This window comes from Bombus fervidus, chromosome 2 (genome assembly GCF_041682495.2).
Source record: "Bombus fervidus isolate BK054 chromosome 2, iyBomFerv1, whole genome shotgun sequence".
Lineage (NCBI taxonomy): Eukaryota > Metazoa > Arthropoda > Insecta > Hymenoptera > Apidae > Bombus > Bombus fervidus.
Genome location: NC_091518.1, coordinates 19,830,541 through 19,856,420, shown reverse-complemented (window position 1 = coordinate 19,856,420; position 25,880 = coordinate 19,830,541). Strand labels below are relative to the sequence as shown.

The following is a 25,880-nucleotide window of genomic DNA, read 5'->3' as shown; positions in this document are numbered from 1 at the left end:
CGAATCAAAGAAAACCACGGGTAAATTCCAAGGAGAGGAAAATACGCTCGCAGGAAAGAAGTTTGGAGTGAAATAGACAGTCAGGAAAGTAGTCGACGGAGGTGAAAAGCATCCTTGGTGGTTTCGAAGCAGTCAGACGCGGGAGGACTAATCAGGGACGAAAGAGCAAGGCAAGGTAAGCAGGGGAACAAGCAGGCAGGCAGGCAGGCAGGTAAGGCAGGCAGACAGGCAGAGCAGGTGGGCAGGCAGGCGAAACAGGCAGTCAGGCAGAGATAGGCAGGGAAGCAGGCAGGAAGAGAGGAAGGAAGAGCGCTTGCGCGCTGATACGGCCGGGCTAGACGCGAGAGCCGCCACTCCCGAGCGCGTAGCGGTGTAGCGCGGGTGCTGACCGAGTGTCCCCGTGAGAAGAGCGAGAGAGAGTGCGAGAGCGAGCGAGCGAGCGAGAGTGCGAGAGCGAACGAGAGCGAGGAGAGTGGAGAAGAGAGAAGAATGTCCATCGTGGAAGGAAGGATCCCTAGGAAGCGGAGCCTGCGGCAGGACATCTTCTACGATCAGGCGGCTCCGTGCTTGTAGGACGAAAAGAACGGAAGAGAGGGTTCTCTTCGAAGAGGATCTCGCCGCTATCTCCCTCCTCCACCACACAAACCCCTTGATCGTTCCCTGTTCCCCAGATAACGTTGGTCCTCGTCCTTCTTTCCCAGGTGAACGAAAACGGAGGAACGAGAGGCTCGTCTCGTCTCGCCGACAAAATTGAACCAGAAGGTGTAAGCCGTGAGAGGAGAGAACGCTGGCGAAGGTACAAAGCAGTGCGTTTGGAAGGAAAGCTCGCGCCGGAGCATCGCGCGATTTAGTGAACAGAGGAAAGCATCGTGCTCGTGAAACCTGCGTCGCAGGGTTGGAAATAGAAGGCGTGTTAATAATATCGTGGAAATCGACCCGGGGACTATGTATGCGTTAAATCAGTGAGCCACAAAGATAACGAACGCTGGTGTGACACGGGTACACGATAATCGCACGTACTCTGCGAAGCTTCGAAACGAAAAGAGAACGATACAGATCGAGGGAAAGAAAAAGAGAAAGGAAAGTTGTTCCATACGTTGGAGAAAGTAGGAAAGAAAAGATCTCGTTGTGATCTAGTGGCGAGTGACAAAGAGGAGAGAGACTATTACTCTTCGCGCGAGAGCTCGAGGAGCACCGGTCTCTCGAGGCTCGGTCGCGAGCAAGAGATCGTGTGAGGTGATTGGATTTCGAGCTGCGATACACAGTGTTTCCGAGGAAACGTCGAACGCGAGTGTCAGTGAAGCCAAGAGATCTGGGTGAAATTCAAGTAGTAGCTGACTTTACTAAGCAGACCAGGCTGAACCGTGAATAAAGAGGAGAAAAAGTACAAGGAAAACGGAGAGAGCGAAAAGCGGACGGAGAGAGCAAGACGGAGGTAGGAGGGCGGGGCGGGTGGGTGGGAGGTAGGGTGGGAGGAGGAGGAAGGAGGGAGGGTGAGACGCGGACGGCACGCAGAGAGGCGCCGGGTCAACGCGCCAGGTAACAACGCCTCAGGACATCCGCTGACGTCCTCGTCGACGTCCTTGTCGTTGTCCTCGTCGTCATCGTGAACGGCAACGCGCCGTGCTTCTCCTCGAACGTGGACATCCCGTCTTGTTCCACGGATAATACGATGTCCTTCCACGCCGCCTCCTGGACCTTCGCCCTCCTCGCGGCCACGGTCGCGTTGCTGCCCGCCACGCATCGTGCTCCGTTCGCGCAAGCCGCGTAAGTACAATCTCTTCCCTGTCTTTTTACTCCTCGTTCGATGTAACGCGTTTCCGTTTCCTTCGAGGTTAATCCGATTTTCTCGTAAACGGCACGTTCGCGAAGTAAGTAATCGTCGAATCGCCTAAAAAAGAAAGATATTCTAGTCGATCCGATGGTTTTACCATCCAACGTGATTCCATTTCTAACAGCGACGCGTCTCGTTGCTCGAACGAGGCAGTCAAATAGAACGAGTAATCGCGTAGGATCGGTAAATGCACCGGTATCCGTGCGTAATCTGAAAACCCGGACGTGATGTCAGGCCACCGAAAGTAGAGACGCGTAATTTGCGAGGGTAGAAACGTAGCCGAGCACGTCTAAATCGATAGACGCTGAAACTGTTGGCGGACTTGCCGCGTGTATGCGAAGGTCTCTTTGAACTTTACGCTGTGTTCCGCTCGAAGTTGATGTACACCCACCTCCGCGGTGAGACAGTCACGCGCTCACATTAGGCGAACTCACGAACTCGAGTCTCCGACAAACTCTCCGAGAATAATTCTCTCTCTTGTCGTGACCTCGAACGGACGCCGAGTCGAAGTTAATCGACGAAGCCTAATGTGCCTAGAATACCACACGCTGGCAATCGATAGACTTGCAGCTGATTCTACGGCGCGAGCTAGGTGCAAGGATTTAATTAATGATCCATAATCCTATATCTCGATTACGTGTTTCGCCTGCGGTGAGCCGTGCATGCACACCCATCGAGGCACGCGAAATTGGTCGATAAACGGCTATAATGGGCACGATAGAAGGGCGAGAAAAACAATCACCTCGTTTGAGTTACGCGCGCGTTACGTTGCGATCGCATTTTCGACCATCTGGTTCTACATACGATTTCAAGTCCACGTGCGAGCGTGTATTACGCGAAACATCTATCTTTGACACGGTACCGTCGACAATACGGAGCTGCGAGGTTGTACAGTGTACAGCCTTCTCCGGTGTCTGGATGTACGTTCGTGATTGCATGTAAATGAGCGGAAACATGCAGACTACGTTGCATGCCCAGACATACGACACACCAGCCGGGCGCACACGCTCTTTCAATGATCACAATGACGCCACCCCTCGTGACTTCAAGACGCCTTGTCGTCGTCTCGCGCTTTAATAGTCGCGACGCGTTCGCTGTTACGTTAAAAAATTCATTTATCGAGCAATTATTGCGTCGTCCGATCGTAGAAGTTGCTCTCTAATTAGACTACGTTTGGTCCTCGTCTTAAACGTCCCTCTTCCGTTTCAACGTGAAAAATTTTTCTCTCGATCGTTTATCTCCTATGTATCTTTCCTAAAGTTCATCTTTCGACTTTCTGTGCCTCTCTCTGATTCGACATTCGTTTACTTATACTACTTCAACGATTCTACCACGACTCGCAATTCATAGAAAGTCAACAAAGTAATTTTACGAATCACAAACGCACGACTAAAGAACTTGTTACTTGATAATTATCAGAAACTGATAATATGAGAAATAAAATTGCTAAATTTGTACGGTATGACGGTAGGAGGGGAACGAGAGAGGGGATTGTATAGGATCAAAGGTCTCGCAAAGGCAAACATGCTGGCTTTATAACGTTTAATAACCGAATGGAATATACATTTGGTTAATAAATACACGATCGTGTGTATGCGACGCAGGAAGGTTTAGTCGGTACACAGCCAGTGTCTCGAGAGTGACAGCAGCACCGTGAGAACAATGGCGAAGCTGAAATTAGTTGTACCGGCTCATCCCTTCTCGCATTAACGCGCGATCCAGTTGCCTCGTATATGTGTAATCCGCAAACGTTTCTGTAACCCGAGCGCCTGATATCGAGCGCTATTTTCCGACAATGTTTAACACGTTTACTTATCAACCGCCGCTTCAGTGACAGCTTAATCGATTACAATAATAGAGATAGTTTTCAAAATGCACCATCATCGATAGTGACGCGGTGTTTTACAGCGAGGTCACTTTTTTCTCAATTTTCCTCGGTGAAAGGTATTGTTCATAAATTGTTGTTACGAATAGAGAATGTAGGTTATAAGTCTGAAATCTCAAGAGATAAAAGAGAATAAAAAAGATGTGATTAATCGACTCGATGTCGTTTGATAGAAGAGGCAAATTAATTTTACCGTAGAATAACAGTAACACTATCAATAAAGAACGAACGCTGCTATGAACAGTAACATTGAATCAAGGATTCTAGTTATATAATACGCATTACAAAGGAGCGAGTTAACATTCAAGCGGAAACGTTATCTAATACTTTGTATAATTTTTGATTTACGAGACTTTATCCGATTGCGGGATTGAATCCAAAGGATCCGTGATACAAACATTACGTCAGAGAGAAAAATTACAGAACGAAAAAAGGTCAGACAGATAGGAAACGATACCCTTTAAAGAAACGTCGAAATTTCTCAGGAAGAAAACTAAAGCCTCGAAGGGAAAGACAAGGCTTTATCCAACGAAACGGCGCTCATCTAATTACGTTGCAATCCTATTTCCATCGTGTATACGTAGAGCATCGAACTGTTTACAGAAAATCGTATCAACAAAATCCTCGTTCAATCCGCAACGATATTAACCTTAGCGAGGAAGGCGGTCCGTGGGCCGCTCGCAACAATTTTGGCCGAGACTACGATCTAATCCAGGAAGAGGATGGGAAGAGGGTAGTTAGGTATAGTCGAAGGGATTATCAATATTTACGCTCTTCCAGCAAGCTCACAGCTCGGGTCGTTCCACCTGTTTTCTCCTCGAGGGCCGTGCCTCTCTGTAGCCTCCTCCAAACCCCTAAGAGTACCAACCGCGGACGTTCTGTAGTGTGGTATCGGTGATCGCAGTAGAGCTCTCGAGCAAGAGGGTGCTCCCGACGTGGCAGAGCTCCAAATCCTCCTACGTTGCCACCCTCTCGCACCGCTGTCGTTACCACCACTCTCTTCGACCCACCGCCAACCGATTCCTGGTCCACCGACACATATCAACCCTCTTTTTCTTATCGAGAGGAACGTTCCTTTTCTTTCTATCTTCCTTGCTTCGTTTCCTCCACGTCGATGATTTTATTTTTATCCGGCTACAGCTCACACCCCCGTATCTTATTCTCCCTTTTTTCGGTCACCCGGACCAAGCTCGACCCGGAATCGTAGTCTTGCCACCATCTTCATTGACGTTTTCTTCTTCTCTTTCCTTGTCCAAGCCCAGCTTCGTGAGTATGCCGGTCGTAGATCCATAAGGGCGGACAGCCACCGTTCTTCCATAGTCGAGTAGTACGTCCCCGATTTCATGATTGAAACGGGTCTGAAATGGGTTCCACGTACACAAGGAATATGAAACAACGTTTCTTCGAGCGGCACGGGGCTTCGGGCTAAGCGGACGTTCGTTTTCTCTCACTCCCTCGCTCTCTCTCTCTCTCTCTCTCTCTCTCTCTCTTTCTCTCTCTTCCTCTATCTATCTATCTATCTATCTCTATCTTTCTCTTTCGCTTCTTTTTCTCTTTGACATTTGAGGTCGCTGTTTCGAGTGTTTTTCTTCGCGTCTTCTTTTCACCTGAACGAAATCTACTATATTCGTGTCAAAAATTTATGATCACGAAATATACATACGTTTAGACGTGTATAAATCCTGTAATGTTGCTTTAATTAAAAAAAAAATTGTGTAAAAATCAATGTAACAGCGAGAGGAAGAATATAAACGATGGTTAAATTGAACGCTCGAAAAGACGAAAGATTCTCGTGAAACGAGCTAGCATCCGTAAAGACCACGGTTGCTCCGAATGGTCGCGACAAAGCGGGACTCCAGAGCGGAGAAGCGTCGAAGAAAGATCAGAAGGTCTGTGATCTTGGAGCACCGCTCGCGACGTATAATGACGATGTCGTTAACCGTGGCGCGTCATCTTTCCCCTGGACGGTTCTGTGAAAGCGAATCTCGTGGGCGGAAGGGCGCGTGCTGCAGGACTAACAGGAATTGAAAACGCTACGGATACTCGTGCGGTCGCGAATGGTCGTGTTTTTGCTGTGAAAGCCGGCAGAATCGTCTACCACGGAAACGAGAGAAAACGTGCCAAGTCATTCGGCTTGGTCTGACCCACTTTTCGCGGAAGCGTAAAACGCGCGCACTTTGCGACGACGATCCGACGAAACTGATTCTCCTTTCTCCCCCTGTGCTTCTATATAGTTACACAGCTGCCTCGCGTTTTTTCTTCTCTCCTTCCACTTTTCCTCCCTTTCTCCCTCCTTTTTTATCTCTGTTCCCCTCTTTTCTCTTCCTCTTTTTTTTTTTTTTTTTTTTTTTTTTTGGTAGACACAATGAATGACGGCTGAAGAGCATAACTCCTGAAAAGAAATCCCAATTTCGTCGCGCGGGTTCCCAAGCCCGGCCTCTGCGCGAAGCCTCGCAAGCCTCGACTTTGTAATTCTGCGATACTTCCTGAACTCGACGAACCACGTACTTGTAAATTGCTTAAGCTATTTGCTAGAGACATTCTTTGAAATACTTTTTTACAGTTTCGTTAGATGGTAGATATAGACATTTCTCTTATTTCTTTTCTAACTTTAAACTGTTCAGAAGCCACACTGGTCAGCCCTACAAATTCAAGTGGTAAAAAAGTAATAACGTTAGAAATATTATTTATTAAGAGTTTCTTTGAAATTTTCGATTATCTACGGCACTTTGTTGTATCGAGTATTTTTATGCTCGAACGCAGTAATTGCGGAGTTTATCATTTATTCAGCTGCGAGATAAACGTATTAAGTTGCAGCATATGAAATGTGCGAATTTATTTTTCTCAAAGCTCTAGACGATATATGTAATCGTCTATAAAAATCTTATAAAGAAAAAACAATGCCAAGCTTCAAAATAACGTACGAGACGTATACAAAAATATTTATTGGAAACAGAGAAGCTTTACAAAATTTATTTAAGAAAATCGGACATTTCATATGTACAGCCTAATAATATCGTTCAGGTATTCCATTATTGTTCGTATTGTCCATTATATTCCACAATATTCTTCGAATTAATGGTACCTTTTCGTCATAAAATAACGACAATTAGCACGGTGTTAAGAATGTTAACAAACAGTATAGGTAAATTTAACGGTTCGTGTTCTCTCTCACGCCTTTTGAGCAGTTGCTTAACTATGCACATCAAGATGTAATTAGAAGTACGGATAATTATTCGCGAGTTCAAACAATTATACGTAGCAACTTACGAGGAGTAAATTTACTAGTCGACATTCACAAAGAAAATGTTCAGCGAGCGTAAGGTATCTTCGCTTAAACAAAGATGAGGAAAAGTAGCGAATTGTGTTTTTAAAGCTCTCGGAACGTACACGTGACGGTAAAAATAAAGATGAAAAATAAAGAGAGCAGGCATTGTCAAACCGTTGATTAAAAATTCGCATAATTACGCGTGGCAATAAAACAATGGCAAACAGAAATCGAAGCAGTACGCGGGGTATTTTCGAGCGTATGCAGTCTCTAGCCAACAACTGAAAATCAGTGGGCTGCTGTTAATTATCAACGACACTAATGGATACGATTCGATTGCGATATTGCAACTCGCGGGAAATCCGCGCAAATTTGATAATTCACGTGGGATAACACGGCCGCGTCATGTAGACCGACCAATAGCTGTCGCTTTTAAAACATTTAAAACGCGGTGTGCAAACGCGTTTAAATCTCGCCGACTAATTGACTAGACGATTACCCGTTAATCGTTCTGTTTGAAATAACTGAAACGCGGCCCAGTGTATATATATCGAGCGCGAGACCTAGGACCAAATTAATGAACCGTAATAACTTGACGGTATTCTATCGACGCTATCGAACGCAAAATATCGACCGCTTCGATAAGAGCCGAACTTGAAAAGAGAAACAAATCAAAGCACCGAAGAAATAAAGTTTCTAGTAACGCGATGATTAATATCGAATGAGAATGGAAACACACGGGAGAGAAAGTTGGCGCGAAGAGGGAACATTGTGGGGGGTGAGAAGAACTGACCGGACGACAAACGAATGCATATTTAATAGTAAACGATTATTAATGCGCGCTTACGAGAGATGATTGATGAAACTATACACACAGCCGCCTGGGGTTGGGCTTTTAATGATTTCCGGCCGTCATACACGAGCCGCGATTATCGTGAAATTTCCGTTTGGCTTGATGCGGTAATGCTTTTCATGGAAGGGGCGGGGGGGAAGGAACTCGGAAGAATCGCTACAAAAAAAAATGGACAAAACATGCAAACGAGAACGATAGAGATGGAATGGGGCGGGGTGAAAACAATGGAAACACTTGCAAATATTGCGACCGACCTTCGTATTGTGCAAGAACCGTTTGAAGAATTAATTAGAAGCGACCAAACGACACTCGTGTACGTCGGTGAAAAGCCGAGTTGCTGAATGCGCCGTTTACAATGCGCGTTATTAACCCTCCGACTTCATTTATTTAGACTCTGTTAATTATGGTTATAAAACAATAGCGGTGAACGCGAGGGTAACGCGCAACTCGCTTATTATTACCCCGCTTACGGATTACGCTCACAGGTATCCGTTACATTTTGCTGACTGAATAGCTGCTACTTTTTATCGATAACCAACGTTTCTCGGCTTGGAATTAATACATAAGGCTTGTCGAGGTAGACGATTCTTAACCTGGATATTCCCTTTATTCGTATACGAACCAAAAGATATCTGTAATATTATAATGCAAATACGACGGAGATAAAAATTCACGGTTAGAACAGCAGGGAGAAAGGTAACACCGTTCGAGATTTAACCGACGTGGAAAAAACATGAGAATTCAGGATCCAGATCAATGAACGAACCCTCCTAGTTACGTGGAAATCAAATATTCTTCAGTGACTGCAATATCCGACGTACTGCGGTTCAATCGAATCCGACCTAGGTCTGACTACGCGTTGGCCTATACCACTGCCGCCGCAAATTACATATTCCACGAGGCGAGGATCTCCAGGAAATCATCGCTAGAGATCGATGCTAATCATTCCATCCGCCATCCGATTCCAACATAACGTCTTTCCAGCTTTACTTAATTATTCAATAGTTCCTAGTCCTCATCCTTCTAACTTAACGAGGTTTCGTATTCATTTCCAGCGAGCCTATCATTCTACCAGCTCTCAACAGGATCGTTGGTACTTGTGGCAATCGTGGAAATTAAGGATAATCAAGTGAATTTCATTTCTGCGTACATTCCTTCGATTTGCAATCACCTTTTCGTTCAATATTTTACTATTAATGCGTTATATGTTATTACCGCGAACCTTTGAACAAAGTTTGTCGTTCCACTTTATCTTTCTCAACTACCATCGACGAAGTATCAATATACGAAGTACCTAGATAAAAACAAAACTTTCTCATTGTCAGTTACCAAGTTGTCGCCTCGAGTGATCAATTAGCAAAATTATAAGGAATTTTTCAATAACGTTTTTGCAAATTCGTGTTTTTACGAACACGTCTAAAGAAATGCAATTTAAATGGAAATTTGTTTCACTAAATATTATAAAATACGATAGAGCTCCGTTTATATAAAATTGTTAGGGTAATTTGTATATAAATAATTTGTATTGTTCGTGTAATGGCAGCTCGTTTATTCTAATTTTTATCTGTGATTTCTTGTTCATGTAGGTATTACAGTAAAAGTTCACGTTCAGATGGGTAGCTTCGACCAGCAAGAGGAGCTCGTTTAATCAGGCATTTACTAAAATTTCGTTCACATAGATATAGTTCATATACGCGAGGACAAGCTACAAATTATTTTAGATATTTTGTATATCTTTACATGCGACGATTACAGAGAAAATATTTGATAAGTATAATTCTGTTGATTTCCTGAGCTTCGTGTTATCTAGTAGTTAAAAGGATATATTTTAATATAACACAGTAGAAAATAAGAACAATCTATCGAACCCAAAGATATCGTTTTGGCGATAGATAAATTCATAAAGTTTTGCAAAAATCTAACAAAATACCTATTAGGTTATTCGAAAAATTACTTTCGTTTCATAAGATGAGAATAGATGAACGACAATTTCTATTTTATATTATTTTATTGAATTAGGTATGATCTATTTCGTTATATTTCTTTATTATTATGTTCGTACATAATTCAATAAACTAATATAAAACAAAAGACATTGTGCGTCTATTATTTCCTTATAAAACGAAAGAAACTTTTCGGACAATCTAATAATATCCAAGATGAAATAATCAATACTTTAATATTTTTTACGTACGATTTTCCAAAAGAACTGCGTAAGAAAATCGAATAGAATTGGTATTATCTGATAATACGCGATTGGATTATAAAGTTAGTATCAAAAAACAAAATATCGTGAAAGATAAAAGATGAGAATTATCGCGTTTGACATTTCCCTGTGATCTTCATATTCCGTAAGTTTTATAAACGTACGAACATCCGTAGTCTAATTATCGGCAAACGAAATCTCAAACGAAATCTACCCTCTTGATGTACCAATAAGAAAATCTGCCGCCCTAATCTTCGCAAGTACTCCCACTTCGCTTCTAAAACTTTCGCCTCGCACTCTGTTCTTTCTAAAACTTCCGGCCATCGTACACTGATCTCCCTTAGGAACTCTCTCGCGTCTGCAGCAAAGCGTATACACTCGGTGTACCGGCTGCATGTTGTGTCTCTAATACACGAGAACACGTTCTCGAAACCTTAACTTTCGAAACACGAGACCGCCCCTCGTTCTTGAAAAACTCTCTCTCGCCACGAGAAGTCGACACGATCGACTTTACCGCAGCGCGAATTATATAAAAACCGCGAAACGTATCGGTCAGAGTTGTTAACAGCCGAGTTAAGTACAAGGTACAATGGAGGGTCGAGTGGTCACGCGATTCAAAGACTTTCCCGACCGCTTCTGAATTTTCGTTTCGCGACCCTCGAGCTCGTAAATTCGTGCACAACGCCGGGTGTCACGATTAATATGCGGTCGTTCTCTCCCGCAAGCAAACCAGCAACCATGTCGTGACGATGTCCATACTTTTCGTATTATTTTCAAGTTAATGCGGTGGTTCTGCGGCATATACAGGTCGAGAAATTAGTAGAATTGTTTAACAGTCACCCTGCGAGTCTCGATATTTGCTTGCTCGCGATTCAGTCGCGAACTGGAAACGACACGCAGTTTGTTACAGTTTCTAAGTAATTGCAACGCAATGTCGAGACACGGTGTTATAGCTATGCTCGATGAAAATATTATAACGCAGAATTCTACGTTTCCCTTTTATGTTAATTGAAATCGTTTCCTTGAGTCGAGAGAATAATGCATATATTTTAATACGTTTAATCTCAGTCATCGTTAGAGAGCAAAGCGTTAAGGATATAAAGTTAAAGTAAGCTTTTAAGTTTAACTCTTAATAATAACATTTTTCTCTTCGTTTATCCCAAACTGTTTATGCTCCTTTAACACGTCCATTGTCGCTCACATTTTCATTATCTATTTTATATGAGAAACTCACTGAAAATGGATGTTTTTTGCAAAAAACGAGATAAGCAGGGGATAAAGTAATCGTATGCAAACTTTGTCTACAGAATTTTGCTATGAATTTTCAAGGTTTTAACACGTGTAACAAAGTGCTTTAATATTTCGAAACATACAAAACTTCAGCCACGATCTTTTCTCAAATTAAAATAACTTGTGCCACCTTTCTCCGCACGCCTCGTATATTAACTTAATAATTTTCATACAAAATCTGTTTCTCCATCGAAAAACTTAACATACGTCCTTGACGCGAATTATTCTACAAACTTTTTTCTCCAACTTTCATAATTTTTCATTTGCATTCCGCATACGAATCGGTATCAAACCCGTATCGCGAAATTATGCGTCAACCAGTATCCCTAACGTATGTAGTAAACGCGTTAGATCAAAACCATTCTACGATAATCACCTCGGCTGTTTAAAACTTCATCGTCAACTAACTATACTCTAAATCAAAGCCAGTAATATTATCAACCGCTGAAAACGAACTTCTTATGACGCGATGTTCACGGCAGCGAAAATCGCTCGGAAACAACGACGTCTGGCTGCAGATAAGTACGTTCGTCGCAGACGGAACGAGTGCATACGGTGCATTCGTTCCTGGCGGACGCAGAGAGACGACACGGGGTCGAGAAAGAGGAAAGAAGAGGGGAAGAAAGGAACAGAGAGTCGGCATGAAGCGAAACGTTGGTCGCGGGCTGCTGGCCGCGACGAGGGTGGGGTTGGCGGTCGCAGGAGGTCGAAGGGGGTTGACGGAGGTTGTGGGTGGTCGGAGGCGAACGGGGGTTCCTCGCGTGCAGCCTTGACATGGGCCAGGAAATCAATGGGACCTCCAACACCAACGCAAACTCGGTCAGTCGAGCCGTGCACACGGCCCATGCCTATAATTCGCAGTCGTACGCGGGAATGTTCGGTATCGTCGACGAACGATCGATCGTCGGATCCAATCGAGAAACGCCTCTTTTCGTACGGTCCGTTTTCCCCGCTTTTATTTCCCGATTAGAAACCTCGGTAGAGGGGTAAAAAGCATAGGAAGGGAAAGAGGAGAACAGGAAGAAAGAGAGAGAGAGAGAGAGAGAGGATGGAAGGCGATGCGAAGTGCCGACACTGCTTCTAACGTCGCTCCCGAAGATCGTGACCTCGATGAAACGTTCATTATTCGGTACACGCCAGTCGATTATCGAGAACGCCGGATGCGCGCCGTTTCTTTGCTGGGCGAACCTAGCGAGGGATAGGGCGAGTCGTTGTCTCACTCGATGTCGAGTGAGGACGCGGGTTTTTCGATCGCGGTGATCAGCGTTGATGATGAATATGATTAGGCTGGTTGGGGAGAGAATGAAAAAGCGATGATGATGGAACGAAGAAAGATCGACGGAGGGAGGTATCGAACGTTAGGAACGAATAGTTAAAAAAAGAAAGAGGTAGCAGGGTGTAGGTATGAACGATAGCTGTTTGAAAAATGATATTACAAATTGAATTGAATGAAACTTGACCACCGTTTGGAACGTTCAGAGTGGACGTATAAGGTGGATACAGTTTAAAGAATGACGCTAGATGTAGTGTTTGTAATTTGATTCTATCGACCAGCCTGAAGATTGAATTTCTTGATGTGAAAGGGTATGAGGGAGAAAAAACTGGTTAACGCAGTTATCGCAGAAAGGTAAGCTGTAATAGATCGATTCGCGAGCACACCTCGCGGTCGAGATCTCGATACAATGTCCATTGCAACGTCTGTCCCGATGACGACAGCGATACCGATAGCTGGGAAATGAAACGACGCGACGTTTCGAAGGAAACGTCAAACGGTTGAATAAGGACACACCGATCAGAAATGGAAACAGCGGCAACTTTCTTCAGACTTTCGAAATCTATTATCGACCTTCTGACTTCGCGTAATCTCTACATTTTCATTCATCAACGATATTATTCCATAAACACGATGTAATAGACGTATACAATCTTCAACAATTTTTATTCGTTATTCTCTTACGAAACTATTTTTCTGCTTCTATACATATATGATTGTGAATTTATTCTTAAATTAAATACATAAACTTCTTATCTACCGATAATTTTTTTAATTTCTTCAAACATTATCCGAATATTTTCATACACATGGAATAATTATTTTCACGAGGTATATAAAGAATAAAATTATTGCGTAGAATGGCCTATTCCTCTTGGTACTCTACGTTACAATTGCTCCGTGTAGTCAATCAAGGCCTATTCGAGTCGATCATGGCTTACGTGTATTATTCGATTAGTATGCTAATTTACTACATCGATAGGATATTTTATTAATCATAGATTTGATCAAGAACTGCCTAAACCGCATCGCGAACCATTTCACAGAAAATAAAAGGTAATCGAAATCGGTCTCCGACGTAATCCGCAACCAAAGCTATACATATATCCGAGTAAAAGAACCTTGACGAGAGCGCGGCCAGGGCTGCCAATCAATGGCGAGGACATCACCCTCGGCGACTAACATCTACGTCCTTGATCGTCCGTTCGCCGCCACTTCTAAAATGGCTATTCTTCTAAGTAATTACAACACCGAGGACAAGCAACTTTTAAACCTTATTTATCGTACACTTCGAGTTCCATTATATTTTATACATTTCCACGTTTAACGAAATATCACTTAACTTTGTCAATGTTACATCAAAATTGTTTTTTATACCAAAATTTATTATCCATAAGTCAAACTATACTTTCATTTTCGCACGGTTAATATTACTACAATGTTCACTTAATTGATCTTAATTGAGTTCACTCGTTAAATCAGGGTACCACGCTGTAATTCTTAGCATCGTGTAGATCGTGGAACGATTTCTATCTATAACATAGATATTTTGTTCCAAAAATATAAGAAAAAGAGTAGATCTAACAAGAACGAATGAGAAAGCCAGTGCTTCTCGCTGGCTCTGGCTGTAGCCATTCGCCGTTTTTGTCAATAGATTAAAGTTACACTGAGAGCGAGATATCTCGTGTCGAGTCATTTGAATTTATACGAAACCACTCTGTTGGAATTTAAGCGAGCCACTACCGCGCTTCCCAGCCATAAAATGGTCCGTGACTAAATTTTGGAAAATATTAAAGACTCCTAAAAACATCGTTAACGATTATCAACCATCGTCTACTTGTTGCGGTCGTGATAATCCTTCCAAAAAGAAAAAAAGTTAATTATTTCCATGAAACATGCTAAGGGATCGGGGACGAAAAAGGATTAATCACGATGAAAAACATTAGAGTTCCAAAAAAAAACGGCGTTCACCGACTAAAAAGTGGCAGAACTATGCTTCTTCTTTTTCTTTTTCTTTTTCTTTTTTTTTTTTTTTTTCAATTCAGCATAGCAATAGGATCAGAAGCAGCAGGGCATATGTACGCGATTGAGCGTGTGCGTGTAGCGGAGCATTCGGCCAGCGTAATGTGCGCGCCTGAGTACGAGTGTAATAAAAGAGCTTTCTGGGTCGCATTAAGGTAATGCTTCCATGGCGCGGCTAGGCGCGAGCGAGGCCCAGCTTGAAAGTTAGGCGAAATGGTGGAACAACGAGAGCCGTCGTACTTTTTGGCGGTATCAAAAGGGCAAGTCGCGCGATTTGTGTCTCCTTGGCGCCACCTTTCCATTTACTTCGCTTGAAAATACTCCAAGCAACGAAGATACAAGACTACGAACTGTTCGTATGTGCACGAGTATTTGAATACTTATCATAAAATACTTGTATGTTCATGTCGTACGTATTATATAAAACTAAATTTCAAACTAAATTTTCAAACTACAATTTCATCGGCACTGTAATGCGACAGGTCTGTCGTTATATTGATAAAATTGTAAATTCATTTGAAAAATGTATATAGAAATTGCAAGATATTAATCGTAAACATATATTTAGTAAAAAAAAGAATTAGTAAGCAGCATGAATAGGCATTTTAAGCGCATCGCAAGTGTTAAACACGGTCCCACTGAATATTAAGGTTCATTAATGTAACGAATAATTGATTGTTTAAATACTTCTTTGATCGTTGCGACGTACATACTTGTATTAAATATTGTAATTTCTATATACATTCCTGGATTTCGAGTTTCGCGACAGCGTTAATAAAATTACAAAATGTTTCATACAGCACAGATGATATATATTCGTAAAATAAGTGCTTTCGCGAGCTTGTGTATATACAAATTCTATGTACAGACTGTACGAAATAAAGAAATGCAGGAATAGTCCCGTAAATTCGTTGCCGATAATGTTTGTCTCGATGATTGTTTGTTCTCTTCGTGCAATCGTTTGTATTTGAAAATAGATGGAATCTGTCTAAAAAAGATGGATACGTTTAGCGAAAAAGAATTTCTCAAGCTGACCCGTTAATTAATCGGAAGCCGATGACGCGGCTGATAAATTATGATCTGCTTATCGATCGATCGTCCTCCAGCGCAGCCGGTATTGTCTCTTGCTTTTTTCCACTTGGTTTTTCTTTACCGTTTCCTGGACGGACTGCATTCAACCCTGAGACACTGATCACTGGAACACGCTATAAATATAATAATGAATCGAACGGTGCAACTGGAAGCGTCATTGACTAGACACACGATACTCGGCAGCGACACGGCTAACTTCGCGAAATCGATTACGTCTATGTCAGGGTCACTCGTTCCCTTGCCTATGGAACGCGTTCTACGACTTTTTTCCAGCTACGAAACCGTCGCTGTTAACGAAATAACAACGTATTCTACACCTGACGTTTCTCGTTCCTCGTCCCTCGTCGTGGCTCGATCGACAAGACGCACTCGCGTTCCACGAGTTTCCATTCAACGAGACCTCGCCGTCCTATGAAATTTCATTCACGCCGTTCGTATCTCGATTCTAACTACGCCAACCTTTCGTTTTACAAAGAACGAACTCGATCTTTACCGTGATGATCTTCTGTTGTAAAAAGAAAAAAAAAGTCGAAGTTTTCCCGAAAAACCGGCGGTTCCAACGCGATAATTAAGCGCCGGTGAAAAAAACCGTCCGCGTTTCGAGTAATTTTTTGTCGCCGTCTGACCGAAAAAAGCGCCAGCCTGCTGCAAGCTAAAGAACATCCTGTCGAATAAATTGGAGACAGAAGAAGAAAGGGAAAGGGGAGAGAGCACGAGAGGCCCTCCTTTTCGGCCGAGCATTACCGAGACGGTTGGTCTGACGGTGGTCGAAGCAATCCCCTAATTGGATAAAACTCAACGGCAACCCGGTAACTGGTAATTTCCCTGCAGCAACGTAATTACTGGCCCGTATTTACGCAGAGGACTGCGCGCGGACCAAGGCGGCGCGGCGGTGGCGGCGGCTGCGCTCGCGCTCACCGCTCCTCTGCTGTATAGCCAGGTGGAAAAAAAAGGCAAGAACACATACGGAAAGAGAAAGAGAGAGAGCAAGAAAGAGAGAAAGAGAAAGAGGGAGGACGCGCGCGCGGCAACGGCAAACCCTTGCACAGAGTGTATAAAAAGCCATCGCAATCTCGTGGTATAGTGGCACGCTAATGGGGCACTGATATAATTAACTGCTATACCTACGCTCTTATCGAGCCCTAGCAACGTTGCCGCCGTCGCCACCGCCGCTGCATACCTTGAATAAAAATAGCACTAATCCGATATATAACGGGTAACGCTTTGATATCGGTGCACCCCCTCTCTTCCCCCTCCTCCCTACCTTTAAGACCGTGCAACTTACACACACGCGACCACGTCATTTTCTTCGACTTCCCTTCTCCAACGTCTTGCGTCAATGCGCAACCTGTGCTTTTCCGTTTCGCCTTCCTTCTCTTTCGAGCAACGTTTCCCGCGTCGGGATCGAACGGTCATGGCGAAAAGGAAAAACGAGGGAAACGGTTTGTTTTGGCGTCGCGTTCCGCCAATCGGACGACCAGAGGACGCACGAGCGAAACCTTGAAACACGCGGAATGGAACGGTCCGATGAAAGCACGCGAACGCGACTGAAACGACATTGCAACACGTTAAAGGGATTGATTTTTATATACACGTGTAGATACGTACGGATACGCGTAGATCGAACGCGAATGCAAAACGTTACAGGTACATTTGCGAAGATTCGAAAGATATAGAATTTCGAATAAGACCAGGGACCACGAGAGTCCCAGAGGCGCGATGCTCGACGACAGCGAATTGAAAGAATTCAGGGCGTCGTCGGAGTGATTACGGGTTTAACGGTGGAACTTAAATCCGTACAGCCCTCGAGAGAGAAACCTGTAACCTTAAAGATAAACCGAGCCTTTGGCCCAGACCTTTGAGACCTCATTATGAAACGCAAAATGGATTTTAGACTCGATGACCCACTTGTCCGCGGAACCTCATTTAAGAATACCGTCGTGCTCGTTTTAGAAGCTTTCCGATCTATTGTGCGACTGAAACGTATGAAAAATTGTGAAATGCCGGATGATCGTGTTTACGCGTTCGAAACGACGAATTTTAGCCAAAAAGGAAGATCGACTTCCCGAAATAGACCATCCATAAAATTCAATCGCAAATGAAATTTAATGTCACGTTATTTAATCCATTGACTGTCGCGTGGGCCGTTTGGTTGCGGCTAATTTTCAGCTGTACACTGGCAGCTACTTCGAAAATGTCCCCGTTTAATTGGAGCGCACTGTTTTCGGCCGACTGGGAAGCAATGTTCATTATAAACGAACACGAGAACGACCCGTTAACAACCAGTGGGGTTGAGGGTGAAAAGAGGAGGGTGGTATATCGTGTCTTGCAAATTACACGAATAAACAGCCGTCAAAATTGATGTTCATTATAATGAGCAATGTGACCGAAGACATCAATTGCGTTTAACGATCGGGCAATCGCTAAACTTGGCGAATTAACCGTTAATTAAAATACCGTGTTGCCGAGTACGCGTTTCGAAGTCTACATATACTTTTGCTGCGGCTCTATGCGAGTATTTTCGCGCGTTTTCACGCACAAATTAACCCATGATTGGCGCGGTGTAATCAAAACTAACCGCATTATTGCATCGAAATATCGTACGATAATACGTAGCGCGAGCCTTCTATAATTTCGATACAAACTCGTCCAAATTGTGCCAATGATGAAATTTACCAAGAAGTTGGAAATAGTTCGTTGACTACTTCTTGTTACGAATTTGCAGTATATACAGGGTTTCAGAACTGCGAATCGATCGGGCAAAAATGATAGGAAATTATGAAAAGAGAAATTTTTCTAATCTCAGGTTATTTTCGGTAACGAAGCTCTAAAAATGTAGATTTTATAGTTGTGGATAAGAAATTGCATATCGTTTTGTCGTTAACCTTTCAATACGAATATTTAAAGCTTCACTATAAAAAGCAAAATTGAATATGTGGATGACTGCAAACAATTTCCACTGAATTGAAAAAAAGACAAATCGAGATTGTACGATTGCCGTACAATTCCACCATCGTCTGCACGAGCAATCTGCATATTCTTAATACATCTGAGATAATATTACATTCTTTTATCTCTATCTTGCTATAACCAAGTAATCTTTGAATATTTAATTTCCTCGATTATATAAAAACCCTGTTCCCCTTTTGAAACAATAAAAAAATGCTTTTAGTAGATTTAAAATAAAATAAACGCGTATTTAACCTACTTGTTCAATCATCGTACGAATCAGGTATATCTCGTCTCATCGACTTCAGGTCGAAATTAAGCGAATCCACGTGCATTGTAACGTACTTGCTTACACAGCGTTCGCCTGATCGGTTGCCCTTCGACCCGGTGCTTTCCTTCGATTGACCGCGTTACATTTCGCCACGAGATTGCGTATACCATCGAATCGACTGGTGCACCTTGAATAGAAACGGCAAGGCACCGGCACGCAGACCTTACTCTTCTTATCTGCTATTGTGGCCGCGTTATCGCGCGCACGTGAACGTTTCATTGTAAATTTTCCTTTCGACCCGCGAACTGTGCTTTAATTAACACGCAACATCGGCCACGCACAGACCGTTCTAACGACAGCAATTCCAAATACGCCTCTTACTTGCTGGATATCCGAATACAGTAGAATCGCCTATAAAGCGAGAGATACGGTGATTGCTAAAAGTATTTGTAAATATTCTCATTTTCCATTGAAACGTTCTTTCATCGGACTTCGCATTTCATTTTCATAATATTAATTCTTGTAACCACGTGAAAGTGATACGACCAAATGATACGAAGCTTCATATACTTGAACTTGATTAATTAGTTTGTAAATGCTGCGATAGATACAATATATTGTGCAGCTGCTATACGTTTCACTTTTTACGAATTTAGTGTTCGTGGACTCGCTCGTACTGCGTTTCTGGTCCTGTTAAATCAGCTTCAAATTGAAGATTGGTGTTTCTTCAGCGCGCTATGTCACATATACAGTCGCTACAGAAAGTATTTGCCCATCATTGTATTTATTATAGCATCTATGTATTAATTATTTGCATCCAATTGCATTAAATCTTACAAAAATTTGACGCGGAAGCAAAATCAAAGTAGAATCTCGTAAAAAACGCTTCGTTAAAAAACAAGGCTACGTATAAATACTTTTGGCGCCACTGTATAAAACCTCGAATATAGTAAAACTCTATTTACCGAAACTTGACGGAGGAAAAGCAGCTTATATGTATAATTAGAGTTCGTAATATTTTCCTCATTACCTATTATTTTTCTTCCGTGCATGTAACAGGAGGTCGCGTGCAGATAAGTGAATCCAAAGAGCAAAAGTTCTGCTAATCGAGCATTAACGAAAATTTCGCTCGAATAAATGGAATTTAGATAGACGGAGTTCTACCGTATCTAAATAGTAAGAACTAATCGAGTACTCGGGTCTCGATGGAGTGGATATCCAAGTACTCGAAATATGTTCAAATTCCAGCGATAAACGAAAGCATTTTATGCCATAAAAAAGCGTTATAAAAATCGGATAAACGTTTTCCACGATTCTCGATGAAGGAGGTATGGAAGCAGATGTGTATATGACGAAACGCGGAGATTTAGATGCATCGGATAATTCGAAAGTTTCAGCCATTAAATTACCAACTTCATGAAACTCGGATGAAATCTGTGTCCGGCCGAAGCTCGTTCTCCTCGAGTTTTGCGTAACGCTGTTAATTCCTCGTCTAGTCTCGTTGGATAGCCGAGCTTCGTGTCGGACACGTCCTGGATTAATCCGGGAATCGGTAGTTTTTGCACGTTGCCGCTGAAATGGTCCCGAGAGTATTCGCGAAATCCTGTATTCGTGTGCGTCGCGAATTAACTGTTCGCTGTAGGTTTCGTTCTTGAAGATATATATTAATATTAGTATTATTATGTCTTTTAAACACCTCATTAGGGTCGACGTATGTGGCAAAGGAAAACAATTCGTAAGATACCTACGTTAAACAAAAGATACAAATACGATATCAAATCGTGGAGCAAATAAGAATAATAATATATATATGTAATTTAATTTTCTGACTTTCTCCACGATTTAATATCGTATTTTTATCTTTCGTCTAGCGTATTTATCTTCGTACGAATTGCTTTCCTTTGCTAGAAAACGTCGACCTTATTGGGATGTTTAAAAGACACGTTGGTGATCCGAATACGTTTTTAATCTCTTTGTAAGAATTGTGAACAAATAACGCAAGAATTAAGGGATGTAATCACAAGCAACGCAGACGCTCGTTACGATAAAAATCGTTCGTTAAAATGGTAAAAAGCATCCAATTTTTCGAGAGTACTTTGTTGAAATTTCGGTTCACGGTTTAAGGAAGTAGATTTTAACGCGTATGCAAAGTCCTATTCTAGCCAATTACGAAGGAAGGCAATCGCTGTTAAACAACTAATTTCTGGGAATTTGCCATAAAATTTTACAGCCACGCTCTCTACATTTCGTCTAAAGATAATAAATATAATACTAGTTGTTTTGGCTTGCTTCTTGAAATCGATCAAAATACAAAGTTTTCATAACAATTTAGCTGGTTTTATATACTTTCGTAATTATTTAAACAGCGCATGCCTTATATGGCAAAAATAATAAATAACATTTAAACAGGTTTTTGCATGTTTCCAGTTCCGCGTTAAATTATATATACATATATGATCATTTTCACGATGAAATTTCGTTCGTTCGAGTTAATTAAGAGAAGAGACAATCCTTGACGTTTCGACTTGGGATAGAACGATGCGATCGTTGAAAATAATATGGAAGTATATGGAAGTAATAACGGAGAAAATCGTCATTAATTCGCACTAATTGACAGCGACGATAATTCGAAGGAAAATCCGTACGGACATGTTGAGATTCGTTTCTGTATGTAAGATGGAACTTACGATCCTGCGGAGCTGTCATACTATATCTGCACTTAAATTTGCACGACAACGCATCATACATTACGCGAATAACTACAAACAGCAAGTCGATGCGATCATGCTGTGTCAACATACTTTGCACTTCTGTGTTATTGTTGATCGATCTAAATATTTAATGTCCCTAACGTTCTCTCCTATGCATAATCTTCCCGAGTAATCAATTACAACCAATGAAAGATACCTATTTATGTAAGTTGTGTAAGTTATTCAAACTCGTGGATTAAAAGGTTCAAACAATTTGAAGAAATATGAGATTAAAAGTAGAGAACAGCTATACACGTTTATGTGCTAATTCTTGGCTAAAATTGCATGGAATTAATTTGTTATAATTAAAGCATAGTATGAAATTATCGTGCAAAATGCGATTTACTTTTGTTGAATCTTAAGCAAAGTTTAAGAATAATCAATAAGAAATAAATCACCAATGATCGGAGAAATCATAAATCGAAAGAGCAAAAGGTTGCAGAATTGATCATACTATCACAAAGTCTTTTCCACGACCTTTGGATTCACTAATACAATTACTAAGTAGAATTTAAGTACTTGAAAATTTAGGTAAGACAAGTTATCTAATTGGTTAAAACACAATATCGAGTCTACTTGAATCGAGACTGTCAAATGTCTACCAAAACATCCCCTAAAAATGGGGAAACATCCTTTCAATGAAAATGGACCTAAATACGCAAGATACGAAAATAATTCTAAATCTAAAATTCTAAACCAAACGGTAAAACTATCTTTAAATAAACTTCTATGAAAAAATTCCCGACAACGGAACGAACGCTTCCCAAAAAAAAAATAAAACAAAACAAAATTAAATCTTTCCAAAATATAAAAATAACTACGTTATTTTGCTAATCAGTCGAAACAAAAATTCGTATCTGTTTCATTTAAACATGCATCAAAAACTCCGCCGAAAATAAACAAAAATCCTAACAAAAACGAATCCAAATTCTCCAGGGCACAAGAACAAATCCAAATCGTTCTCGGTCATACAACCGTCACAAAATAAATGTCGTCCATAAAAAAAAAAAAATCCATCAAATATCGTTGGAAAATTGCTAAACACTAACGAGCAACGGCCAGGGTAAGAGAGAAGTAAAATCCGGGCCGGTAACTAAAAGCCATTTTCATCGACTGTCCGAGGCTTGTGTAACGCGGTTAATTCCTCATCCACGTCAGCTAACCGGAGAACGAGTTCGCGCGGACGGCAGCTAGGAACAGTGAAATCAAAGTAATCCGGCAGCCGGTCGCTTCTGCACGTTGAAGAGGATCCATTCTGTCTCTTTCCCCTTTCTCTCTCTCTCTCTTTCTTTCTATCTCTATCTCTCCTTCTCTTTCTCTCCTGCTCTATCCCGACACATCGACGAACAACAACCGGTGCATACAGTGGTCCGTGTTGGTTAGCCGTTGTAGACGGAAGCACGAGGTGCGCGATTACATCGACGGCAGCATTATCGGAAAGTGCATTACCAGCCGCGTCGATCGCAATTCCTATGCGCGATTTCCAGCGGCCGCCAGTTCGGCCGACGCTCCTTGATCGATGCTCAACGATTGGACGAGGATTACCAAGCTGCCGATTATAAAGGCAAAACTCAGGATTTCGTCTGTAATTACTCGTACCCAGTCGATTTTGCCTACCGGTGAAACGAGACCGAATTTTGAGCAGCGTTTTCCATCGGTGACGACGATAGGGTTAATTTGCCGCTGTTCCAGAATTTCGGTATTAACCATTTAACACTAATACCGTCGCGCCAGTCAAAATAACGAATGGGATCATCATACTAAAAATAATATAGTTCTGGCAATCGGCGAAAATGTGCAGGTATTTTTTTGTAATATTAACGTTTACTTTTATCGGGATAATATCGCGGTTACATAGAGCGGCTACGAAAAGCGTTTGCACACCATTGCGTTTGTTATAATATTTACGTGGTAATTAATCAAATCTTATGTTATAGTAAATTAAATTTCGTATCATTTAACAGTGCTTTCATACGAATATACAGATTCGACGCTGTGGAATTGAAACGTAGAATCTGATAAAGAAGCGCTTCGTTAAAATAGGGAATAGAGAAATAAGGGCATGTGCACATAGCTTTTGTAGCCACGGTATAGATTCTATTAACTTTTGTCACGAATAATATTAGTATCTTAGAGATAGAAATTTCTCATATTTACACGAACACATACTGTACTCGTAATATAGGTACGTGATATACTTGTTGGAAGAGGAGGGAAACTTTAATCAAGGTGTAATTATCAAAGCGAGTGAATAGACCGGAAGAGATTCGTACAGTATGCCCATTTTAAGGTATATGACACGAAAAATACGTCAGGAGAAGGTAATCTTCGAGGATAGAAAGTAGCGAACGTATTGTTTATTAATGTGGACCTTAATTTCGAGAGAAGGAAGATCCTGGTTAAAGCGAAATTATCCGGTACAATGAATAAGAAAAAGATTCTTCTCCGGTCTAAATTATGACTTGGGAACAAGATAAATTGAAAGATAACTTGATAACTTGAACGTACGTACCTTACGAGCTAGAAGATTGTTATAAATGCGAACGAAAGATAAGGAACAAGTATATATTACGAGAAATAATTTAGAATTCTATTTTAGAATCATGGTTATGCGTGCGTGCGTGAATTTAGTTGATGTATGAAATAATAAAAGGATAATAGCGAACAGATGGTGGGAAAGAGTTATGGTATTGTAATATTCATAGCGACAGAATGAAACACGGTACTTTAATATGCAAGGAAGAAGAATGAGTATGTCCGCGTATCTGATGAAAAAGAATTAATTTCATTCTAGATATACCCGCGCAAGACAATATTCAGACAAGAATCGCCATTCTACAATGGACAGGAATCATCCAAAATTGAATCGCCTTGACATAATGGAATTGTAAATTAAAGTATCAACTAGTGATACTGATTAATGCAGTAACATAGAGCCGATTACAGTATTCCGTCCCTTTCGATATAAACGAGCTAATGTTAAATGTACTTCGTGCATCCCTCGCTGAAATTTTCGTCTATAATCTTCGCAATCGATCAATCATCTGTCAATTTACTCACTGAAACGATTAAACATATGTACAGCGTACATACTGCTAGATGATTTTATGATTTCGCTATATTTCTTCTACCTACCAGCGTTTGTTGTATCGTTAAAAAATATTAGACAATTTACATAAACATCATCTACGTACGTACGATGATCGATCGTGAACTAAGATTTGCAATTAATACTTTATCGTTACGTTACAACGACGTTCGATGAAAATTAATCAAGATGTTATTTTTACATCGTTTATTTAATATTATCCGATTTATATATCGAACATTTGAAATACCTGTGTATCGTATTTACACATTCCAATGCGATTGTTTCGCATAGAACGTCAATTGATGTACGCGTTCATTAAAGTGTTCATAAAAAGCGTTCTTTCATGTGTGCGTTATTGAAAATTAATCGACTTGTCAGCAGAGATGAGAAGAGAAGCATCGATCGTCAGACTTTACGAAATAATGGATAAAACTGCGTATTTTTCACGATTCTAATTAATAAATCTAATAAATCTTCTTCCAGTCCTTACAAATACTAGAATATTTGAAACGACTCTAAAAAAAAAAAACGCCTCTTGATCGAATACCTACGACAGACAGTGTTCACCCACACTGTCAGCAGTCGCCATTCCCTCGAATTCTGTACCAAGTCGGCCTATACGACTACCTAACTACTGTCGACGTTTTTGGGGATTCCCTTCCAGCTCTAACTACTTCCGCGAACAACAGCCATCCCGAATTAGTGGTAGGAAATAATCTATCACTCTGCGGGTTTCACGTCGGCAATAGCTTCTTATGGTACACTCTACCGTGATGAAATTGAGACTTGTATAAAAACAGGGAAGCAATCTTACCGCAAAAGGGATAGTAGGAGTTCTAACAAGATGGAACACCAACCCTCTGAAGAAAGAAGAATTCCGACGATAAAGCGGACATGACAAGGGCATCGGGAAAGAAATTTCAACAATTTTTACTGCTGAAATTATGTTTCATTATGCTGCTTTTATAGCGACGAAGAAACATTAGAAGAGGAAAATAAAGGGGAGAAAATACTGGCAATGAAAATAATAAGCGACAACATAAAAAAAAAAAAAAAGTAGAGAAAATCAGAACACTTGGAAAAGTAAAGGTTTTAC

General features: G+C 41.4%; 1 protein-coding gene and 1 long non-coding RNA gene across 17 annotated transcripts in view; one reads left to right on the top strand and one right to left on the bottom strand.

Annotated features, from left to right (window-relative positions):
* Positions 1-25,880, bottom strand: part of LOC139994931 (uncharacterized) — a 224,570-nt gene that overhangs the window by 122,400 nt on the left and 76,290 nt on the right. The window contains exon 4 of one of the 7 annotated variants that reach the window (XR_011801822.1): positions 3,367-5,077. The exons of the other annotated variants lie outside the window; for them this stretch is intronic. This is a non-coding gene — a long non-coding RNA (uncharacterized lncRNA). Of the gene's footprint in view, positions 1-3,366; positions 5,078-25,880 lie in introns of those variants that run through there. 7 annotated transcript variants of the gene reach the window in all.
* Rdl (Resistant to dieldrin) overlaps positions 1,484-25,880 on the top strand; it is a 91,837-nt gene continuing 67,440 nt past the window's right edge. For all 10 annotated transcript variants that reach the window (XM_072017952.1, XM_072017927.1, XM_072017886.1 and 7 more), the window contains exon 1: positions 1,484-1,767. In XM_072017952.1, coding sequence (XP_071874053.1) covers positions 1,673-1,767 — 95 coding nt within the window. In that variant the 5' untranslated portion in view covers positions 1,484-1,672. The remainder of the gene's footprint in view (positions 1,768-25,880) is intronic.